Source organism: Malaclemys terrapin, chromosome 9 (genome assembly GCF_027887155.1).
Source record: "Malaclemys terrapin pileata isolate rMalTer1 chromosome 9, rMalTer1.hap1, whole genome shotgun sequence".
NCBI classification, from domain to species: Eukaryota; Metazoa; Chordata; order Testudines; family Emydidae; genus Malaclemys; species Malaclemys terrapin.
In genome coordinates this window covers 21,284,433-21,307,315 of record NC_071513.1, presented here as the reverse complement: position 1 = coordinate 21,307,315, position 22,883 = coordinate 21,284,433, and the positions used below count along the sequence as shown (strand labels likewise).

The following is a 22,883-nucleotide window of genomic DNA, read 5'->3' as shown; positions in this document are numbered from 1 at the left end:
TTAAGAAGCTGGGAATCTCCCCTTCTGAATGGTCTGAAGTTCCTGTACACTTGAGGCCCGATTCTCTGTTGCTCTGCACCTTGTATAATCATTGACATGAGGGCAAAGTAGGTGTAAAACATATTCTACATATTCATATAAATCAATTTTCATGTTATAACAGCAGTAATGATCTTTGTGTAGGGCACTCCCTGGGTAAATGGTCCAAGGCATTGCACTCCTTCCATCTAGTAACATTTCTTAGGCAATTATTATTTATTTGTTATTTAATAGTTGTATTATGGTAGCAACTAGAAGCATTAAAAAGGTGCTTTTGTGCTAGGCACTCTTCAAATACAGCCTTGCCAACTCTTGCAATTTGCAGGTCTCATGATATTTGGTGTTTTTTTTAAAGCCCCGGTTCTTGGAGTCATGTTATTTCATAAGAATGTCAGCTTTTGTTTTTGAAAAACAAATAAGTTTCTAGCCATCCTTGTTGCAGAGAAAAGCTATATAATGTGTCCCAAGTGTATCCTACATTAATCAGAAGATAAATAAAATATTTTTAATCTTATGATTTTTAAGCCAATTTCATGATTTGGGAAGGAAGAGGGCTGACTCATGATTTTTTAATGCTCAGGGTTGGCCATACTGCAAATTTATAATAAATTATAGTTCTGGCCTCAAAGAGTTTACAGCCAAAGTTCCCAATCTTACAAATATATATATGTATACATGCTTAACTTTAAGCACAATTAGTGCTACTTACTTAAAGTTAAGCATGTGAGTAAGATTTGTCCTGCTTTGAGCACGGGTTTGGACTAGATGACCTCCTGAGGTCCCTTCCAACCCTGATATTCTATGATTCTACGAAGTGTTTGCAGAATAGGGGCCAGAATTCACCGTGCTTTCATAGTTATTGCTCAAACAATGGTCAACAGTGATGGATAATTCTGTAAGTCTGGACCAATGAATCCTAAATGCAGTTACACAGTGTGGCCCTGATCCTGCAAGTGGAAATGCCCTACCAGATCCTTGAACCCTTGTGGAGGCTTGATTAATTTCAGGGCTCCACATGGGTACAAGAATCCATCGGTGTGGATCTTCTTGCAGGATCTAGCCCTTACATAAGAAACTCAGTGGACTATTCATGTGTCCAGATGCTCATGTGCATTAATACTGGCAAATTTGGGCCCTGATTGATGCCAAAGGCCTCTTAAATTGTAAGCGCTTTGGGGTCAAGGGCTGTCTTTTTGTTCTTTCTGCATATAGTGCCTAGCACAATGGGGTTCTGCTCTATTAGTAGGGCTCCGATATGCTACCACAACACATGACCACAGCTCAAATACTACTAATAAATAACAATCATGGCTTGTGAGCTCGTGATTTTCCCTGTAAATATTGCTTTGTTTGCCCTGGCCTTGCCTTTTACATTTCCTTTTGCAGATGCTCTGCTCTGCCTTTTCAAGGTTGTTCACCGTCTTCGCCCATTCCGTTCTCCCCAGTTTTGCCTCGTTTCTGTCTGATTTTTCGATCAGCTCCCGCTGCCTGATCCATTTATTCCCTGGGACTGTTCCCCCCACCCCCTACAATGTGCTTGGGTGATTCCAGCTGGGAATTGTCCTTCCCCAGCCCGTGCTGCACAGCGCGCGCCCCGTGGCCTTAGAACGGCTGCGCTCCAGGGAATGGGTGGCCACGAGCTCAGGGACGGTCCTCGCCCAGCGCGGGGGTTGGGCCTGGAGGGACACACTCCCGCGCTGCCAAAGCGCCAGAGCTGTAGCCCCCGGCCGGCCGGCCCCCCACTCGGCGCTGAGGCTCGAGGAAGAGACCAAGCCCCGCCCCGCACATGCCCAGAGCAAAGCCAAGCGCCAACGGAAAATTGAGGGCATAGGCGCTTCCCTGTGGCTTCACTTCTCCCACTGCACATGTGCTTGATCTCCGCGCATGCTCAGTAGGAACGCTGGCCGCCATCTGCTCATGCGCAGTAGCAGAAAGAAGGCCGCTTGTTTGGGATGCGGAGCGCCTTTTGTTGATCCCGCGGCGGGGAAGAGCGGCGCTAGGACCCGGCGGACCCGGCTCGCACGCGGGTTTTTCCTCCTCCTCCAGAGAAAGAGCGATGGCGGCCCGTTAGCGGCGCGTGCAGGCGGCGGGGCTGGGACTGCGCCGAACGCAGCGGGGCCATGGGGGGCGGCGCGGCCTGGCCCCCTGCGTGAGGCGCGCCAGGCCCGCGCGTCCCCTCCGAGCGCGGTGCGGCCCTGTGGCGGCGAAGGTCGCCTGCCCTCCTCCCGCCGGGCCGGTGCCGGCGCATCCCCCCAGGCCAGGGCGCGGCGGCCATGGCCACCGAGCTGGAGCCCCCTGCCTCGGGCGCGGCGCCGCTGGAGGCGGAGGAGGACGAGGAGCACTGGTTGTACGGGGGTAGGTAGCCGGGCGGCGGCCGTGCCTAGCGCCGAGTCGCCACGGGGGATGCGCTGTGCGAGATGGTCCCCTGCGCCCGAGCACCCCTCGGCGGGGTCTGTCCGCACTGCACCTCCCCCAGGCTCCGGCTCGGCTTTGGGCCCAGCCCGCCCACGGTAACCAGCCTGAGTGGGGCCAGCAAGCGCTCATGGCCCTGCTGGGGGGTGGGTCCCAGCCCCTGTCGTTTGGCGGTGTGGACGCAGCTCAAGCCGCAGACCTGAGTCTGTATAGTGCAGTGTGGACATGTTAGTGCAGCTGTGAGACTGGGGTCTAGCTATTGTAGAGCCAGGCTTAATAATACAGTGTGGATGTACAAGTACAGGCTTGGAAACACAGAGTCCATAGACCAAGGTTTGTAACGCTGTGTAGGCATAACCTATGAAAGCCCTCACTAGTTAGAAGGCAAAGTAAACTAGGATAGAGCACAGGCACTCTCCAGATTATGGTCTTCCTTCCCCCGAGCTTCTGAGCAGCCACATCCCCTTCTCCTACTGGAGAGGTGATGGAGTTGACTAATGGCTGTGTAGGTTTATCTGGGAGCCTCTCCATACCCAACCAGTACATGTCTATGTGATGGTCTTGTATTAGATTCCACTGACCATTGCAAGATTTTATGTCGGGAGTGAAATAGAGATCATGGGTTGTGGCACTGCTGGTAGACCACAATCAAATGAAAGACTCTTACCTAATTAACCTGGCTAATCTATCAGTTTTACGTTTTTTTCTACAGACTCCATGGGGTTTCTATAGATTTTTCTCCTTCCCTTTGCTGACGTTTGTGTGTATGTACACACATACGCCCCATTAATTTGCCTTACTTTGTTGTCCTAGCCATTATGTGGGATACTACTGTCATCCTTAACTGGGATATGTCTGTTTCAGATTGTAAACTCCTTCAGGGTAGAAACTTGTTACTTTCAGTTGTTTGCAAAGGGCCATGCATGCTTATGGCACTAAATCAATAAAAGTAAGTCTGAATCCACTACCTGAGCTGGGTGAGCTGGAGTGGGAGTTGACCTTCCATCAGAATTTTTTTCTTCTGTCACAGTCTTTGATGCTGTTTAATACAGTATAGCATTTTTTGGCCTGTATATGATCACTTTTTAACAGTAATAGGCTAATGAAGAATGAAATGGGGCAGAATGAAACTCTAATAGCAAGACATTGGCGTGCATAATAACTTTTAAAATCTGTCAGGTAAATGCATATTTGGGCCCCAGTTCTGTCACTGGATTGATGCAAGTGGACCCCTGTGCCACTTTGGGCTCTATATGTATCCAAGTGAAGGGTCAGAGCCTGGGTTTGCTGGCAGAGCATTCTTGGAACAGTTACCAGGCATCTTTTTCAATGCATCCATCACTCCATGCATTTCCTACCATTGTGAGACCTTAAATTTTTTTTGTCAATTAAGGTCAGTATATTTTCTGGTCTTTTGATTTTTGCTTTTGAAAACTTTTTGACTTGAGGTCCTGTTCACACATTTTTTTCTGTGGGAAAGAGACCAGGCTAGGTGGGAAGACTCTTGGAACCAAGATCCATACCTGGCTTGATAGGTGCCTTTATTCATTCTGTTGCATAATCTGGGGTCTGGCATTCAAAGACCTTTTTTAATTCTGTCAGTTGTCAAGGATGTGTAATCTTACTTTTTCATTGCTTTATTTCATATTGAGCTTTGCTTGGAAATAAACATTACTTATAATGTGTGTGTGTATATATATATATGAGAGTTTTTTCCCAAAAGGCCCAGACTGTGTTATAAGTTCTGATCTCTTTGGTTTTTGATTTCATATGTTATTTTTATCATATTTGCAGATGACACCACTGGTAAGCAAGAAGATGGACCAATTGCAAGGTAAGTCTGTAAACTAGTCACTCATAATAACTGTATCTGCTGGAGGGGCGAACTCTGTCTCAGCATCAGGCCTATAATTCCTAGATACCTTGAGCCTAGTTTCAGATCTTGCCAGGGGATGAGTTGACTGTCATCGCAACAAATTGAGTTGTGTGAACCTTACTGTTCGGACATCTTTTGGATGAGACCTTCAAAAACAAGTTCTGTGGTGATATGAAAAGTTACACTGGATCCTTAATAAGATTAGAGGATTCTCCCGGTATCCTTGACCAAAATTTCCCCCTCCCTCCCCACTATACTTGTGCAGTGTGGTATGCACCAGCTGTGCCTTCCTCCACCCCAGAGGTGTCTGCATTTGAATATTTTTTGTATATGTACATATGATAGGAATTTCAAGATTGTTGTACACCCACCATAAACTGGAGTTCAGGATGCTCAGAAACACAGAAAATGTAGCCAGTGTTTGCTGCACTTTGGGACCATTATGAATATTATCCTCTTTGGAGCAAGTATCTTCATTCAACCAATATGAACACACACAAGCAAACTGTGGACTATCTTATTGCACTTAGCAAATGTAATATCAACTATCCCTCATGACAAGGACAGTCTCTGATTTTAGACATAAATGTACTGCTAACCTACATAAATAGAGTTCTTGTCTCTTTATGATTTACATGAGATTATCAGAAATGCTCCATAAGATAAAGTAGCTACATCCTTCAATTTATTAATGTTTGCAAATCACTTTAAAACCTTGACTGCAAAGTATTATTATTATTATTATTATTTGCTTCCTGCTCTTATTTTTCTTATAGTCCTCATTTTGAGTCTTTGTCTCATATATAAACTTTGTATGGATTGTGCCAACAAGATGATTATTTGCTAGACTCTTTGTTAACCATTGAAATTCCAGTATGATGTTCTCTCTGAATATGTTGACTATTTGTGGGAAGACAGTGTACACAAATTACATGTATTCAATATCTCTTGACATTCCTTGATGCAGAGGATTTTGTGAAATTATAGCAGTGCTGTAAAAGGGGCTGTTTTATCCCTGGCACAAAGGGTTATGTTGGGATTCAGGGGGTGGAAATAAAATGCCCAGGACTATTGCCAACATAAAAGCGATGACACTAGTCCTGTCAAAGTGATTATTTGTTCTCGTCTTAAAACTGTAGGAAAGTGGCTGTTACTTTATAGATGTGTACTTGAACTTTAAATTCACAAATTGTAATACGCATCCACAGATACTTCCTGTGATTTGAAGCTGAAGGTAACATTTGTTGCTTTTCTTTAATTCAGTGCTGGCTGATCAATGATCTTGGATTCTGAGACAATTCTGTGGTTTGAGATCAATGCTCTTAATTGCTTTTGATTTGGTAAAAAGAATGCCAGAGGTTTTGGGGAGCCATCTGTGGCAATTTCCTCCAGTGGTACTTCTCTTTATCTTTCCACAATGACTTGATGCCCATGACCTTGGAGTTGTTGTGGAGTCTGATCTTCTTTTTGAAGCCTGTTATGCTAATTTGGTAATTGAAGTGCTTTTGCTACCACCTCAGGAATTTGACCATACTGGTACCTATGCTTACTAGGACAGCTGCTGAAATCTTTGTCTGTACTTTTGTTTAATCTTGGCTTGATTACTGCAATTCTTTCTTTGTGAAACTTTTCACTACCTCTCCTCCAACATGACTGTGCAACTGATAAAGAATTCATTTAGGCTGCTTGCCCAGGTCTCTGTCTCTTCACAATCTTGTCTTCCTAGCCTCCTAATAAGAGAGCTTCATTAGTTTCCAAAACTGCAGTGGGTTGACTTTTATTTTATTTGATTCTTGGTAATCACTTCCAAGATTTTGTATTGCTGGGCTCCATTATGTCAATGTGATCTTTGGCTTCCTTGTTTAGAAGCTGTTTTATGCAGCCTCTGAAATGGCTTTAATCTGTTCAGTGTGTGGCCTCTGTGTGTCATGTGTTTGCAGGATCTAACCCCAAAGGGAGCAAACACTCACTAGCAGGCATGGTGCTTATCCCCATGAGTATCTTCATTGACTTCAGTGGGAGTACCCCCAGTAATAAGCTTTGCTCAGATGTAAGTGTTGGCATGTTTGGGCTCTTGAGTCCTCAGTTAAATTAACTTTTAAAAAAAGGATTCTATTAGAATTTCAAAATAACTCTTCCAGTTCCATGGCTAAGTATGCCGCCTTCTGATTTTTAGTTCCATAACACGTAAGGTACATATGATTTTTGTTGTGACTGGCTTGCTTGGAAAATACAATAAACAATACTAACATTTGCTCCACAATCTTTAGTTAACAGAATAAATCTGAAAGTGCAATAATGGATATTAGGATTAATTTGCAATGAATAAGGAAATGGGATGGTCTGTGGGATTGTTAAATTACCTGTCCTTTAATCTCCAGGTAACTGGTTAAAATTCAGCCCAAGTCCTTAATAACTGAATGTTGTTAATGTTTGGTGGCTTGTAGAAAGGGAATCAACTGATCTTGATCTAATTCCTATTGGGCAGGGGTCCTCTTCACTTAAAAATGCCTATATAATTGGCACTCTTGTTGGCAGTCTCAGGGAAAGGCCAAGGATTGAATGGGCTATGGAGACTGAACCATCTTCTTATCCTTAGAAGTAGTGGGGTTGAGGCACACTGGGAATCTTTCAGAGCTGCTGCAAGTGCCTTAGCTGATCTGTGGATAAATAAGTGTTTGGTGTGCAAGGCTGCCCATCTGGCATCCTTCAGGAACTCTAAATTGCCTTTCACCAATAAAAGCAAAACCTGCTGAGATTGAATTTGAGCTAACTACTCTACTACCAGTCACCAGAATCAAATATATCTCTTGGTAAAACTATGATCAGAATGTTATCTTGATTCTGTACTGATGGGCACTTTGGAAACATGAATAGGTCGCTCCATGGGTCAATTGTATTTATTGTGGTCTGTTATATTTGGTAGACATGCAGAATCTTCTCATCCTTTGCAAGATGCTCCTCAGGAGAGCCGGCCTGTCACCGGTGAAGACCGAGAGATGTCACAACATGTATGTGTTACAGCTATAACTGCTGGATGTGGCTATTGCAATGCAGTGCATGTTCACTCCTTGTAAATGTTGGTGTATAACAAGGCTCAAGTAAAAAGGGGGCTACTATTTGTCATCTTAAATATAGCTTATTACACCTATACTTATTAATTAGCAATTCTGGGTGCTAATTACAGCATGTAGTTTTTCTACCTAAAATGCCTGTGGTCAGAGTATTAGGTGTTGGGATTGCCAAGGTCTACTTCTGACTCAACCATTGATTCCTTGGATTATTCATTTTGAACCTCTCAACTCCTCTGTACCTTAATTTCTCTGGCCTTGATTCAGGATCGCATCCCACTGAAATTGGTGAGCATTAACCACATGCTTAAAGTTTATATGTATGCTTAAGCACTTGCCTGAATCAGAGCCTAATGTGCAAAACTGGTGTAGTAACACTCCCAGGCAACCCCACAGGGCTGTGGTGGGAGTTAAAGTTTGAAAATAGTTCGGACGTCGTTGGATGAAAGGTGAAACAATATTTATTTATTTTATTGTGGTTTTTAAAAAAAATATTGATTATTAACCAAGTGGAAAAGGATGTCTTTGTAACAGAATCATTCTTCCTAATTTGTACTACTTTATTGAGCTTTTAAGACTTGCGTTCTCATCTAGGTGAATTTCTTGGGTGTAAGTATCAATGAGTCCCCATGTGTCTGTGTTACTGTTAGGCCCCTCCGAGTGGTGAAGATGATGAGGAAGACAGTGATAGCGACAGTGATGATGATGATGTGAAAGTTACCATTGGCAACATTAAAACAGGAGCACCATCGTACATGTATGTATTTCTGGTTACAGTGCCTGTTGTTTGTTTTAATAACCAACTTTCTTCTTATCATTATGATTCAGGGGGAAAAAAGCAGTTGATCTTACCATTTTAAGAGGCAGGGAGTTTAATGGCTAGTGCCTGTTTCTGGCATTGGCTTGCTGGGTGACCCATCTGTAAAATGAGGCTAATACTCCACATGTCAACTGCCATCATGTTGAATAATTAATATTGGTGGAGCACTTGACTGAGTGAAATAGAAGGTGGGAAGTAGTGCAAGTTCTTAAAATTACTTTAATTCTTGAGGTTTTGTTGAATTTAAATGAAGAATCCAGCTAAACAGCAGATGAATTAAATAGAAGCCCTGAATTCATTAATTGTTTCAGCTGTCCAATTCTTCACAGCTGAGGTATGGTGAGACCAGATTTGCAAACCAGCCACCTGTCACTGAGATGGTTAAGAATCTGAGTCTGAATAACATTTACTATTCTGTATTAGATGGAAATAAGGGGGCAGCATTTCTGGTTGCTGCTGGCAACTGTCGTCTTAAGGAAACCTTTTACCTGTTCATTGCAGCATATTCTAATCCTTCGCTGCAAAGATAACTCCCCTCTGCTTTTGCAGGAAGGGTTTGGGGTCTAATGGTTCATTCTAAAGAGCGATGCCCCATTCATCCAATCGCTGATTCCTTAGAATTTTCCAAACGTCCTTTTTTGGATTCTGTGTTTTTCATTGTGAACCAGAGTGCTCCCTTCCTTTCTCCTATTCTGTACAGACTTGCTGCTACAATTCTTTCCCCCGTTGCCCAGCTCCATCCTAATTCTTAATCACGAGTATGCTCTCTGGCAGGAGGATACCTACCAACATTGGGGAAATCATCAGGCTCTGCTTCTGAGTCCAGACAATCTCGTGTGTTGCTGCTTATCTCAATGTACGCTGCTGGATATCCACTTCAGTATGCTGCCCGCTCCACCATCAATAGCTTTACATGAACAGTGCAATCTAATTTTTAAAGTAATGGAGTCTTAAGTAATATAAATCACAAAGACGCTTCAGATAAGGCAAAGGCCATTGTTGGTTGGAACAACTCTTTATGTTCTTCCAGTCTGCTGGGATATATTGAGGCTAGCATGTACAACAAAAAATCCAACCCATATATTGAGATACTGATGCAAATCTCTTCTCATTCTTTTCTGTCTAGGGGGACTCCTATGAATCTAAACTTAAAAACAGGTAGAGGCTATGGAACATCCTCTTCAGGTATTAATCATAATAATAAAATGTATTTTACCATCTGTATTTTGGGGTATTTCAAACTTCTTGCACAGGGTTTTTGCTGAAGTCTCTGGCATGAATGGCTGGACCAGCTAAAAATATTGCTTACTCTAATTGCACACAACCCTCAAAAAAGAGAATCTTCTTTAAAGCAATAGTGAGCTCCGTGCAGTGAGTTTCTTAAAGATTAGTGGCTGGCTGGGGAGAATTGATGGCCCAGCATGTGTTGGAGGAACAGCCAGCTGGTAATTGATCACCTGGAAATGCCAGGCAGCCAGGTTGTAATTGCTGTTTTAAACTGAAAATGGAAAAAAAGACAATCCCTGTGTAACACAGCATCTGTTCAGGACAGGATGTTACTAGAGAATTAATGCTTGGGGCTGGATTCTACTATCCTTGCTTGCACTGAGTGTTGCCTCACTGCATGAGTAGGCTTACTGAGATCAGTGGGGCTACTTGCAGTGCAAGATATTAATCACCAGGAGTAAGGGCAGAAGACTCTGGCCCTTGACCATTAACTAATCAGTTGGCTGGAATCAGCCCTCAGTACCTCATTCAGTTTTATATTCTACATCATATGTTGGGTTTAAAATATCTCTGTAATATGTCCTCTCTCCTTTTACCCCTCTTTTCCTTTCTGTATGGGAGATTGTCTTTTTGCAATCCCTATTTTCCCTTTTCCCAGTCCCTTTGTGGTGATTATCTTTCCTCTGGCTGAGGAGAACTGAGGAGATGTAGTTGCCTCCAAAGTCTTTTTCTTCTTGCAACGTGCTGAGCACAAGGGACTCCCATTGGCTCCAGTGGTTTGTTGGCATATTGTAAAATCAAGCCCAAAGCTAACATTAAAAGTAGACCTGTCTGCATCTGTTGTGGGGGGAGGGGGATTGTAGTGAATGATCTTGAGAAAAGTTAATATTTTCTTCTGAGCTAAATCTCATAGTTGCCTAAATGGCTTATTTGGTTCATCTACAGTGCTGGTATTTTGAGGGTATTTTTTTCTTTGCCTCCCAGCTCTCCAGGTTTAGTAGCTATAACACCATGGCCATCTATTCACAAATCACTGAAAGTTGTTTTTATACTAGAAAGTTAGATCTGGTTACATTGAGAAATAGACAGATGCAGAGCTGATGTTAAATTCATAGCAGATAATAGCTATTTTAAACTGAATAATTCGCTCATCAAATTAGTGGATTAGAAGCATTACATTAAAAGCGGTAACAATTTCTCTCTCTTCAAAGCCAAGTTACAGCCCAAAGGTATTGATCTAGATGCCACAGGGAATATAAATGGATTGCCTGTAATAGAAGTGGATTTAGATTCGTTTGAAGACAAACCGTGGCGGAAACCAGGTGGGGCCTCAAAGTTTCTTGTGGTAAATATTTTCTGCAGTTCTGTTTTATTTTGCTTTTCATGCATAGTTTCTGTCAAAGTGTTGCTGCCATGAGGGATGGAGGGAGAAATCCTGATCAACCTCTGACTCCTGTTCTGAGCAATTAGTGATGCTAACTAGAGTTACTGAGCCATGTACCAATTTCAGCAGTGATCAGAAGAAATTGGGCTAGACTTGTATTCTGTTTCTTACTTTCCTAAAGAAAAGTAGCTGGTCTTTATATTCAACCTCTGTTTCCTAAAACATGTGACTCTGGTAGCAGTATAAAAGCATTTGGCCAAATCCTGAAGTCAGTTGGACTTTTTGTTATTAACTTCAGTGGGATCAGGATTTGGCTGTAGGTGAGAGGTGGTCTACTCTTGATGCACAGCCACTGGCATGCTTTAGCCCATCATGGCTGAACTCAAGGACACTCCTTGTGCAGCCTTGTCATTGCTCCTCCTTTGGAATGTCAGCACTTCAGTTGGGAAGTACCAGGTGCATGAAGGAGCATGGGGATGGATAGTTTGTTCTTAGCAAGTTAGCATTCAACCACATAATTCCCGTTGTCAGTGGGAGTTGGGGCATAATCAATGTATATTGTTAAGGAAAGCAATCAAACTCAGTTCTTGACAGGTACATCTCTAATGTGAGTTGATGCATCAAAAAAGCCACCAAACAATCCAGTAAGGAAAATAACTTGATTTACACATTGGAAGGAGATATTGGTTGTTTCCTGCCAGTGTGCAACAGGGCAAGAGTCTCTGAGTCAGAAGACGGGTTCTGCTCCAGGGTCTGCCACTGGCTAACTGTGTGACCCTGGGCGAGTTACTCTCCATGCCTCAGCTTGTCTCTGTATTATGTGGATAATGATGCTCACCTTTGTAGAACGCTAAGATCTATAGATAAAAATTGCTATGTAACATGCTAAGATTAAAATATGGGAAGTTTCTTTTATCTTCTGTTTCTATTGGTTTTGTATTGTGGAGTTTTCTACATCAAAGTGACTCTTATATACAAACTATAAAATGCTTGAAGTGAAGTCTTTCTATTTTTCAGCTGTGTTTCAGAAAAAATAACTAAAGGCCAGAGAGATCCAAACACTTATTACAGCAGCCGTGCAAAATTGGCATGAAAATCTATTAGTCTTGGCATAAAGTCCACTCACTTGCTCCTTCATATAATGGCGGGGAGCTAATATTTTACTTGCCCTTTAAAAATATGATTCTGCTGTGTAAGTAGTGTTTTTGGAAGGCAGCGCATGAGATGTTTGATACATCTCACCCACCTGAGATGAAGGGCAGTAGGAGACACAATGGAAAATTCAAATCACTGTTACTTTTTTCAAAGTATTGAGCAGTAGGCACTTTGTGATGAATGGGTGTTGGTGTAGATGTAAATAGAAAATGTATCCTTTTCTTCTGCAGGGGATTTGACTACGAAGTGAAAGAGAGACTAGGAAGAGAAGAAGTTAGGAAAGAACAGAATTAGAGCAGTGATACCAGTAAAGTTGAGAGATGCGAGCGTGGGGATTATTATTGTCCTGCTGACCCATCTCTGGACCAGGAATGATCCACGTAGTCATAAAATAATATTGATTTGAAGTATGAATTGAGGTAAAATTAAAGCACAAGCTCGGCCCATATTCTTTGTGCTACTTCAGTAGCCTCTTCCTGGGCAGCCTTCTGGGCTATGTCCTAGACAACAAGATCAGTCAGCAAGATAGTCTCTCCTTAATAAGCCGGGGAGGGGAAGGAAACTTCACACCATCAAAGCATGAATCAGGGAGCAAAATCTGATCCAATGAAGCTGATGTGTAAATTTCATGTTGCTAAGCCTGAGTTGGAATTAGTCTGCCATTGGGGTGCAGCAGGAAAAGTGGCTGGCAGGAGGGTGTAAGAAAATATAAGGTCAAAATCCTGACGGTATCATGGCCAGATAGTCTTAGCTGAAACTCAAGGGCTTAAACTAGGATTTGTTGTTTTACAGTTGGTCAAGTTAGAAATACCTTTATAATGGGAATGTTGAGGGACTTTTTAACCATGCTAGGAGGTGCTTCTATATTACACTGCTGTGGAGTTATGCCTTGATACAATTTCATAAAATTATTCACAAGTGATAGACAGAACCCTTAAATCGTCACCAATGTCATAGCGGGTTAATAAACATTGAGAGACCTCAGTTCAAATCCTGGCTGGGATCACAACTGAACAATAAGTCTGTGTGCTTTAAGACATGTTATAAAGGTTGCAGTTTAACACAGTGGGCAGGCCCTGATGTAGAGAATCTCTAATCAGAACGGCAAAGGGCAGTCCAGCTCAGAATAGAAAAGCATTGGTAGAGCTAAGGTGGAAAAAAATCTCTGTGCCACTGACACAGTTACTTTTCATCACCACTAAACTCCTCCATAAAATTATAAAAGGACTAATACAGAATATCACTCTGAAAAACTAAATTGCTGAAGAACTGTCTGTGAATTCACATAAGTTCTCTCTCTTACAATATCCTGAATTTGTGTTGAACCTTGCATCCAAAGGGTTCCAGAGCACTTCATATTTTGGCCCCTACTAAGAAGTGCCCACCTCTTATGAGGAATGCAACAGTTTTGAAACTCTCACCAACGCTATACAAAGTTCAGAACAGAAAGTGAAGAACAACCCCATGTTTAATTCTCTATTGGAAATTTTAAACTCTCCATGTAAGCGCTTCAGGAGCGATTTGAGAATGCACATGTTCTCCGAGTTGCTCTGTTGATTTGTGGCTTCATTTTCAGGTGCTGACCTTTCTGATTACTTTAATTATGGATTCAATGAAGAAACATGGAAAGCTTACTGTGAGAAACAGCGACGGCTTCAGCTTGGACTGGATCCCTCTCCACCTATCAGCAGTGAGAATAAGATCACAGTAAGTAACCTGCTATCCAGTGTCTGGGTGCAGCACAGAAGCCTGCTCATTTTGTGGGCACATAAGTGCAAGTCTAAAAATGGAAGCTGGTTTAGAAATGTGATCCTGGAATGTTAACTGAAAGGCAAGCTGTCAAGAATGATGGACCTAAACATTTTTTTAGTGGAGGTGACATTTTTAATTCTCCCCCCCCAGCTAATTAATTGTTCTCTTGCCTGGTTGAATGATGCACTCCAGCAAACATGGAGATTGTTGACATGATGGCAAATAAAAAATCCCCTGGGATGGTGAGATTTAGGTGTATTCCCAAAGAAGGCTATGCCCTCGAGATTGTCTGGCTGTGGAGCTGGGCTGGTAACACTGCCAAAGCCCTCAAGTTGGTGGATCCTGTGTGTATGAATTTAGTGCTGGTGAGAGGTGTAGAGTTGACAGACCATTGACTTAAGTCTGATCTGAGGAGCCAACTGTGATGCGAGAGGCATTGTTTCCCTGGCCTATTTGCTTCTTGGCATCTCTGCTGAGACTTCACCAGTTTTGTTGCCACTTCTTGTGATGTGGACTCCTGTCCACCATGGCCACCAAATTCATTTCACATGGGCCACCAAATGGCCCTCAGATGGTAACAGCTTTTGGTCACTTGATAGGATTTGAATGGGTGAGCTAGAGGTAAAAGCCTCCATATTCAATTTCCAGTTCCCTGAAGTAAGGACTGGAAAAACAGGACCACAGTCAGGTTAGGTATATCTTGAGGCTTCTAATGGGAATTAAAAATGGGGACAGTAGGCCAAGAATGGAAAAGGCATTCAACTTGCAAAACTGTGAGATTGGCCAAAGATTGGATCTTTATTTTGCGTGAACCTTGTCATCCAGTTGGATCATTGCAGATGAATGTTCTGCTTTGCTTCCTCACTGGAGCCTCTTTCACCTATGAAGAGCAGATCTTCATGACTTATAACTCAGCTGGTAACCAGACAGAGATCTCTCTTTTTATTCTTTAGGTTCAGCAAGGAAGGACGGGAAATGCAGAGAAAGAGCCAGAGAACAACATTATCAAAACGGAATTCAAAACGGACTTTGTGGCTCTGATAGGAGGGCGGATGAAGGCTGGGCCTCCACCTAATAGGTAAGGGAGCATATGGAAACTGCATTGGAGTTCTCTATTTGAATGCATTAAATAATGGGACAAGTGAGATCCTGCTATTTCTTTGTCTGAGACTCTTATGGATCCCAAACAAGGCAGCGACTTTTAAACTATATTGGGTGTTATCACTCTCCCCAATGACACTCTGCTGTGTAGTTGTGGAACCCTCCCCATCTCCATTTCCCTACCCTGTTGGTGTCCCCACTGTTGCACTGTGTGGGTAGATAGGCCTGGTGCCATGCTGCATGGTCCCAGCCTTACAAAGGGGAGCTTTGCAGGGAAGGGCTAAGACAAGGAAGTCTTCCTGCTATGGAGCTTCCCCTTGTTGGGCTCCTGGTTCTTCCAGAGCCTGGTCCAACTTCCATTGAAGTCAATAAGTCATTCCGTTGCCTTTAACCAGAGCTGGCTCAGGCCTTGGTAACGGCCAAGAGGAGCTACTTGGTACTTGAACTGCCTGCTCTGCAGCTAGCATGAGTTACAAATGCTATCAGTTGGATCAGTTTGGTGTTTTTTCCCTTGAATGTAAATGGTTTAAAGCCTAGACAAAGTAAAATGGCTTTTAGTAATTCCAACTGGAAACCTGTACTGGACAACAGTCACCTTCCTGACAGAATGGCTCTGATTATTTTTATAAGGTGCTTTGGGAAACCTGGTTACAGGAAATCAAAGCAGATTTTTCTTTCTTTCTTTTTTTTTTTAAAAACTCCTCCATGTTTTGCATACCTCTGCTGATCATGCCTAGAAACCAGTCCTGCACCTGTGTCTCACGCTTTTCAGTGGAGAGTTTGAGTAGAATGAGAAGAGAGGATCCCTGGGTTAGCTCTGAATTAAATTAATTATTCTGGATTAAAAGAACTTTGAAGTTCCAATTTATTCATTTCTGTCTAAGCAGTTAGTTGTGTGTTTTTGCATTTCACACCTTCTCGACAAAGAAATCAGACTGATCAGCTTTACTTTCCAGCTCTCGCATGTGATGCTATTCTTTCTAAAGTCTGTGCAAATCCAACCTGCTCCTACTGAAATTAATGAAAATTTTTCTTTCCTTATTGGGCTTTGTAAAGTTCCTTTTTCTTTAAGAAAATACATTCTAGCCCTAACACATTTAGTAGCGTCCAATTTAACATGGAATCAATATTGGCTTTATCTAGAGATTAACTAGATTAAAATCAATGTGTTTAAATACGTTTGGTGCTATAGACACAGCACGTCTCTCTGTTGGCACTAGAATACATGCCATGAAATTGGACATCTGTTGTACTACTGTATCTCAGAAATCAGCAGGTTGTGTTTGCAAAGTCTTGTTTCCAATGACAGTGGAAATGGGAAGGACAGTAAATTTCACTAATTTTCTGTTTAGCTCTGGCCCTTCCGTAACTTGCTTGTCCCACAGTAGAAGGTGTTAGGTGTGATCCTACTTCTCTCTGGTTGGATTGCAGCAGAAGCTGACTATGGCGGTGCTGCTTGCAATGGCTTTGTCAGGCGAAAGATGCAGAAGTCACAACCTGGGGGGGATGCAAAAGTTAATAGGATCCCATTATTTGGAGTCAAGTATCCTTTATTGTTAGTTAAAATACTGTGAACTCTTTTTAGTAAATGACTTCAACAGTTAATTAAAAGCTCATGTGGCTTTCCAGTAGAGCCAGACTGAAATTTCCTGGTGGAGTTTCACTAAGGCCTTGGCTACACTTGCAGATGTACGGCGCTGTGAGTTAAACCTGACTTCGTGCAGCTGAGTAGGGAGAGCGCTGCAGTCTGTCCACACTGACAGCTGCCCAGCGCACTATCGAGGCCACATTTGTGGCAATTGCAGCGCTATTGGGAGCGGTGCATTATGGGCAGCTATCCCACAGAGCACCTTTTCCCATTCTGGCGCCGTGGATTGTGGGAAGGGGGCATGGGTGCGGGGGATTCTGGGTCCTGTCCCAATGCCCCGAGATGCATCACTTCGCATCCCAGAAATCCCTTTGTTTCTGTCCACCTTTGGCGCCATCTTTCAACGGTTTCTGTGCAGTGTGATCTGTCTGCGGGAAATGGAGTCTGAACTGCTGAGGCGTATGCTGACGAGTCTCGCCAGCACGTCACGTTTGGCTGTCGAACTATTCCTTAAGATCCAAAGTGACCGTGAGGGTGAGGAGTCCGACGATGCTATCGAGACGCGTAATGCGTACAACACGAAATTGTTTGTGGCATTCACTGACATGCTTAGCACTGTGGAACACCGCTTTGGGGTTCGGGAAACAAGCACTGAGTGGTGGGATCACATCGTCATGGAAGTCTGGGATGACGAGCAGTGGCTGCAGAACTTTCGGATGAGAAAAGCCACTTTCATGGGATTGTGTGAGGAGCTTGCCCCCACCTTGCGGCGCAAGGACACGAGATTGAGAGCTGCCCTGCCAGTGGAGATGCGGGTGGCTATTGCAATCTGGAAGCTGGCAACTCCAGACAGCTTCTGGTCAGTCGCAAACCAGTTTGGAGTGGGAAAGTCGACCGTCGGAATCGTGTTGATGCAAGTTTGCAAGGCCATTAATCACATCCTACTCAGAAGAACCGTGACTCTGGGTAACGTGCAGGAAATAGTGGATGGCTTTGCACAAATGGGGTTCCCTAACTGTGAAGGGGCGATAGATGGGATGCACATTCCTATTCTGGCACCACCCCATGTAGGATCCGAGTATGTTAATCGGAAGGGGTATTTCTCTATGGTTCTCCAGGCGCTTGTGGATCACCGTGGGCGTTTCATTGACATTAACGCAGGCTGGCCTGGAAAGGTGCATGACGCACGTATCTTTCGGAACACTTGGCTTTTCAGGAAGATGCAGGCTGGGACTTTTTTCACAGAGCGGAAGATCACGATAGGGGAAGTTGAAATGCCCATTGTGATTCTTGGAGATCCCGCTTACCCGTTAATGCCGTGGCTCATGAAACCCTACACAGGGAGCCTTGACAGCAGCAAGGAACGGTTCAACTACAGGCTGAGCTGGTGCCGAATGACTGTGGAGTGTGCCTTTGGCCATTTAAAGGCCCGCTGGCAATCTCTGTACGGGAAGCTGGACTTGGCCAAAAGCAGCATCCCCACGGTTATATCCGCGTGCTGTGCCCTCCAATAATATTTGTGAAGGGAGGGGTGAAAGCTTCACTCAGGCATGGACCTCCGAGGTTCAACACCTGGAGGCTGAATTTGCACAGCCAGAGAGCAGGGCTATTACAGGGGCCCAGCGCGGGGCTGCAAGGATTAGGGATCCCTTGAGGGAGCAATTTGAGGCTGAAAACCAGCAGTGATATCTGGTGCCCTGCACGGGAGTGAAGTGCAGTAGTTCCAATCTTTAGGAACCAGTGTCTGCTTAGCAGACTTGCAGTGCCTGTTTATTTCCTGGGCTAAGAAGTCTTTTACTTTATGCAATAATAGAGAATGTTATCAAAGCCAAAGAATCCATTTATTGAAAAGAAACAAGGGGGTAGAGTGGGGAACAGTACAATCACAGATTCGTGTATGTCCTGTCTGGTGTGCTGTGCAGTGAGTGCTGCACTTCAGGGCAGCTATACTGCATGGTGATGGGGGTTGAGTGCAGAGGGTAAGGGTCGTGGTCTTCAGGGTTGGGTGGTGAAGATACTGGTGTTGAAGGCATCGGGTGGCGTGAAGAACACGGACGTTGGGGAAAGTGGGTTGGAGGTGACAGTGGGCACAACGGAAAGAGTTTTGGGACAAGGGCTGTAGGGCGGGGTGGTGTTTGCGTTTTCGGTACTGCTCCTCTTTCTGCATGACTACCAGCTCCTGGATAGCGTCTGCTTGGCGCACCAGGATGTTGATGAGCCTATCAGTGCTTTGCTGCTGGTGCGCGGTGCTTTGCCGCCGGTGCGCTGCGTTTTCCTGGTGGATCCTGCTTTCTCTCTCCCTCCAGTCCTGTGCCTTCTCGTTCTCTTTAATAAATTGCCACATCACTTCTTGCAGCATGTCTTCTTTTTTCGCGGTCTCTTCCTGAGTCTTTGCAGTCTCTGAGCAGGCGATAAGAGGGACGGCTGAGGTCTCAAGGTTGATGCAGCTGTATAGGCAAAATGCAACATTTAACAGAGGCAGCATTGTTTATACCAGACAGAGTAATGATTCCCCCCCGCACTTAAGGAGTAGAAAACACACAGGGTCTACACAATAGCATAATTTTCCCGTCCGAAACAGAGCGCACACATCCCACGGGAGCCTCAAAATGGTGAGTAATGGGGACTGATTGTTTCAGGGCTGCACTGTCCTCTAGGTTTCTGTGCCTTGGGGAGAGCCAACAGCTTCAGGGGGCACCTACACTGAACACTGTCCCAACATTTTCCACAGGAGTTCGTCCTGGACGATATCTCGCTGCTGAGGGTGACCTGGGAAGCAAGGGAGGGTCTTCTACTGCAATGCGGCTTCCGCCCTGGCCCACATGCAGCTTGCCTGTGTGCAGCAATGGTCCCCCTGCCCCTCGCGGCACAGTGGCGCGGACACGTTAGCCTGGCTGGGACAAGGACCACGGTGGCTCTCCCTATAAACCTGCTCTTCTGTTTGTCCTCCACCAAGTACCGGCCGCTGTGACTGGTTACCATCCTCCTGGCTCAAGAAGAGCTCCTGGCTGCATGGCTCCAGGGATTCCGGGGTGTCTCCATCCGGCTCACCACCATCACTCCCGTTTTTTTCCCCTCTCCCCTCCCCTCCCCCCCCCCCCCCTCACCGGCTCTGAAGTGTCCATGGTGGTGCTCGGAGTGGAGGTGGGGTTAACCCCAAGTATCGCATCCAGCTCCCTGTAGAATCTGCAGGTCGCGGGGGGAGCGGCCGTTTGCGTCGCGGGCTTTGCGGTAGGCACTCTGCAGCTCCTTGACTTTAATCCTGCACTGCAGGGCGTCCCGGTCATGGCCCCTTTCCATCATGTCCTTTGATACCTTCCCAAAGGTATCGTAATTCCTATGGCTGGAGCGCAGCTGGGACTGGACAGCTTCCTCCCCCCAAACACTGATGAGGTCCAGCAACTCGCCATTGCTCCATGCTGGGGCTCACTTGGCGCGTGGAGGCATGGTCACCTGGAAAGATTTGCTGATAGCACTCCATGCCACGCTGTGCTGAGCAAACAGGAAGGGGATTTTTAAAATTCCCGGGGAATGTAAAGGGTCGGTCACATGGTTGGTTACCTGAGGCCAGGGCAGTAGAGTTTGAACTGTTGACCAGAGTGGCTAGAACAGGCATTGTGGGATACTGTCGAATAATTCTGGAGGCCATTCACAGCGCCTTGGGTGGCCATACTGGCGCCGCAGCGGCAGCGCTGCACTCGCTATTCCTCTCGGGAGGTGGAGTACATGCAGCGCTGCAACCAAGGAGATACAGTGCTGCAAATGCCTTGCCAGTGTGGACGGGGAGTGAGTTACAGCGCTGGGGGTGGCTTTACAGTGCTGCAACTCGCAAGTGTAGCCAAGGCCTCAGTAAGGGGCTGGCCAGAATGGCCCAGACCTGGTTTATGTCCTAACGTCCGCTACTGTCACAAAAGTCATGGCAAATTCACAGCTTTGAGGGGGACTTTGCATCTTTTAAAGGATCAAGCCCTTCATGAGCTGCTGTCTCTGCACAAGAAACTCTAACCTGTCTATTCAGATAGAGAATCCCAACTGCCTTGTCCCTGGGTCTTTATTACTGAGAACATTTTCATAAACCTAGAATGTTTGATGCCTTTAACTCCTCCTGCTTCTCCTTCATCCCCCAAATCCTGTGCTTATGACATCACAGCTGTGGAAATAGTTGTCCCCAGTATAGGATTTTGAATAAGCAACAGGAAGATACAAATTCTTGAGAAACAAAGATCCTGATCTAATTAGGGTAACCAACAGCAGAATCTGGTCCCCTGTTTATATGCAAACATCCTTTATTAATATAAGGCCCTGTCTTGCTCCCATTGAAGCCAGTGGTAAAACTTTCACTGACTTCTTTGACAGGAGTACTGGGCCTAGGGGATAGAGAGGCAAAAAATGTGTCCAACAGCCAGAATTGTAACCAAAGAGAGTGCTTAGTTTAGAGTGATGGTCCATGAGGGTTAGCATGGATCCGTCATGAAATGGTGCTAATTTTGGGCTGTCTCTGATCTAAGGGCCTCAAGTGCTGTGCACTCTCCACTCCTACTAGATCTGTTTGCAAGGGAATTGAGCCCAATCTTGCAACCCATATTTACTTGAGTAGTCTTATTGATGGTGTAGGTGAGTGACAGTTTTCAGGGTCTGAAACGGAGAGATGTTCAATACCCCCTTCTCCCTCTGAAGCCGGTAGAGTATTCTTCACATCTCGGGATCAAGCACTAAGTGGTGTCTAAAGAGACCTAACTCACTACCTGCAGCCAGAGTTCAAGTTGTGCACATGCAGCAAAGGATTCCCCACCCTTCTACTGTGTTTCCCTGTCAGTTTGAGCTCTGCCTAGAGTGATTTGCTGCGGATGGAAAAGAATGTACTTGGCCTTTTTGCTTTAGGTCTCCCAGCATGAGAGAGAGCTCTCTGTCGGGGGGAAAAGAAAAACTGTTACTTCTAATTTCTGTGCTGAACCTGAGAAGATATATCTACTTTGTACCAGGAAGCTGGGTGGGACAATTGATGTGATTGGTGGACAGGCAGGCACTATTAGGAGGGTAGAAGGAAGACGCCGCGATAAACACGCCTCTGAGGAAAATCCCATTCAGGTAAACAGCTTCAAGCTGTCTTCAAACATTTGATATCCCGTGCACTTTCAGATGAACCTTAAGCAATTGTCTGCACTTTCCTGACTGTCTACTTCTTTAAAACCTGGGGTTTTGTTTTAAAAGAACACTGTCAAGATTGCAAAATAAATCACCAATCATAACGTATGCACATGCCATTGCCCCCCGAGTGGGTGGAATGAGAACTCAACTGTATCAGCCTTACACTGCTAATGGAGAGTCTCTTCCCTCTCCCCCTTCCCCCACACACTGGGACTTCTGTTTTTTGAGCAGCAGGGTCTGAGCTCCCTACTGCTATCATGATGTTCAGCAAATGTTAACTGTGAAGTTCCTAGATGGATTTGTTAGTGTTTTTTTTTTTCCCCTTTTTTTAAAGCCATACCTTGTTACTAGTGTGTTCTCCTATTAAACCTGAAAGAATTGTAACAGTCCAATTTACTTTCACTGTTAATTGCTGTCATTTACCTTTTTACATTTTTCTCATGTTGGACAGTAAAACTAGTCTGGTCATTTTCTCTTTCCATTCCCATGCACTAACCATGTGTGGGGGTTTCCAACACTGCAAGGGAATGTTTATGTATCTTTTTTTGTCATTTTTTAAAATTTCAAAATAACATTCATGTCAGTTATTATCAGACATTCTTCACCCTGTAGAATCTAAGTATTGGGACTGCACTACTTGATGCCTTTAAAGGGGACAAAAAAATTAAGTTACAAACTGGGGGCCTGTTCTGATCTCCCTTCAGTGTAACTCCATTGACTTCAGTGGTGTCATCCCATATACAACCTAATGCCCATATTCTGCTGGGATTCTCAGCAGACAGAAGCTAGGGGTTTTCAGAGTCCCCAGAACCTTCTGACCAGAACAATTCTTTTCTAACTGCCCCCTCCAACCCAAAAAACTAGTGTGCATGAGCCCCCCAAATCTTCTTTTATAAAGTAACAATGTTGGGAAAGTGCAAACGAACCTTTTACTAAGGGTAGGCCCCAGTGGTGCATCAAGGCTAAATCTGCTTAGTAAATGATTTATTCTTCTTCCCCATACCGAGCGCTGGTGTCTGCATATCCAAATCCTTTTGGTGTATGCTGTATACTGAACTTTGAAATAGTGGCAATGTGGACATAAACGGCCAAATTCTCTTGCCAGTTAAACTGGTGTGACTCCAGCAGCGCTCTGTTAATTTTGATGGTGGATTTACACTGATGCAACTAGGAGCAGAATTTGACCCCATGTTGTATTTATGAAGAAAGCAAATTCAGAAACAAATTTTGGAACAAAATTGTCTGTTTAATAAGAGTTAGCGTATCACCACTCGAATGGGGCTGCTCTTATTTAGAGGGCTGTGATGTGG

The 22,883-nt window shown here is 44.4% G+C and overlaps 1 protein-coding gene across 4 annotated transcripts in view; it reads left to right on the top strand.

Moving 5' to 3' along the window:
- Window positions 1–2,005: 2,005 nt before the first annotated feature.
- Window positions 2,006–22,883, top strand: part of LOC128842693 (pre-mRNA 3'-end-processing factor FIP1-like) — a 36,324-nt gene continuing 15,446 nt past the window's right edge. The window contains exons 1-10 of one of the 4 annotated variants that reach the window (XM_054038815.1): window positions 2,356–2,394; window positions 4,246–4,285; window positions 5,536–5,561; window positions 7,254–7,338; window positions 8,049–8,155; window positions 9,345–9,403; window positions 10,657–10,767; window positions 13,561–13,691; window positions 14,690–14,814; window positions 21,408–21,513. In XM_054038815.1, the coding sequence (XP_053894790.1) occupies window positions 7,327–7,338; window positions 8,049–8,155; window positions 9,345–9,403; window positions 10,657–10,767; window positions 13,561–13,691; window positions 14,690–14,814; window positions 21,408–21,513 (651 nt within the window). In that variant the 5' untranslated portion in view covers window positions 2,356–2,394; window positions 4,246–4,285; window positions 5,536–5,561; window positions 7,254–7,326. Of the gene's footprint in view, window positions 2,395–2,446; window positions 2,785–4,245; window positions 4,286–4,440; window positions 5,562–7,253; window positions 7,339–8,048; window positions 8,156–9,344; window positions 9,404–10,656; window positions 10,768–13,560; window positions 13,692–14,689; window positions 14,815–21,407; window positions 21,514–22,883 lie in introns of those variants that run through there. The other 3 variants (XM_054038813.1, XM_054038814.1, XM_054038816.1) reach the window with 3 other exon arrangements.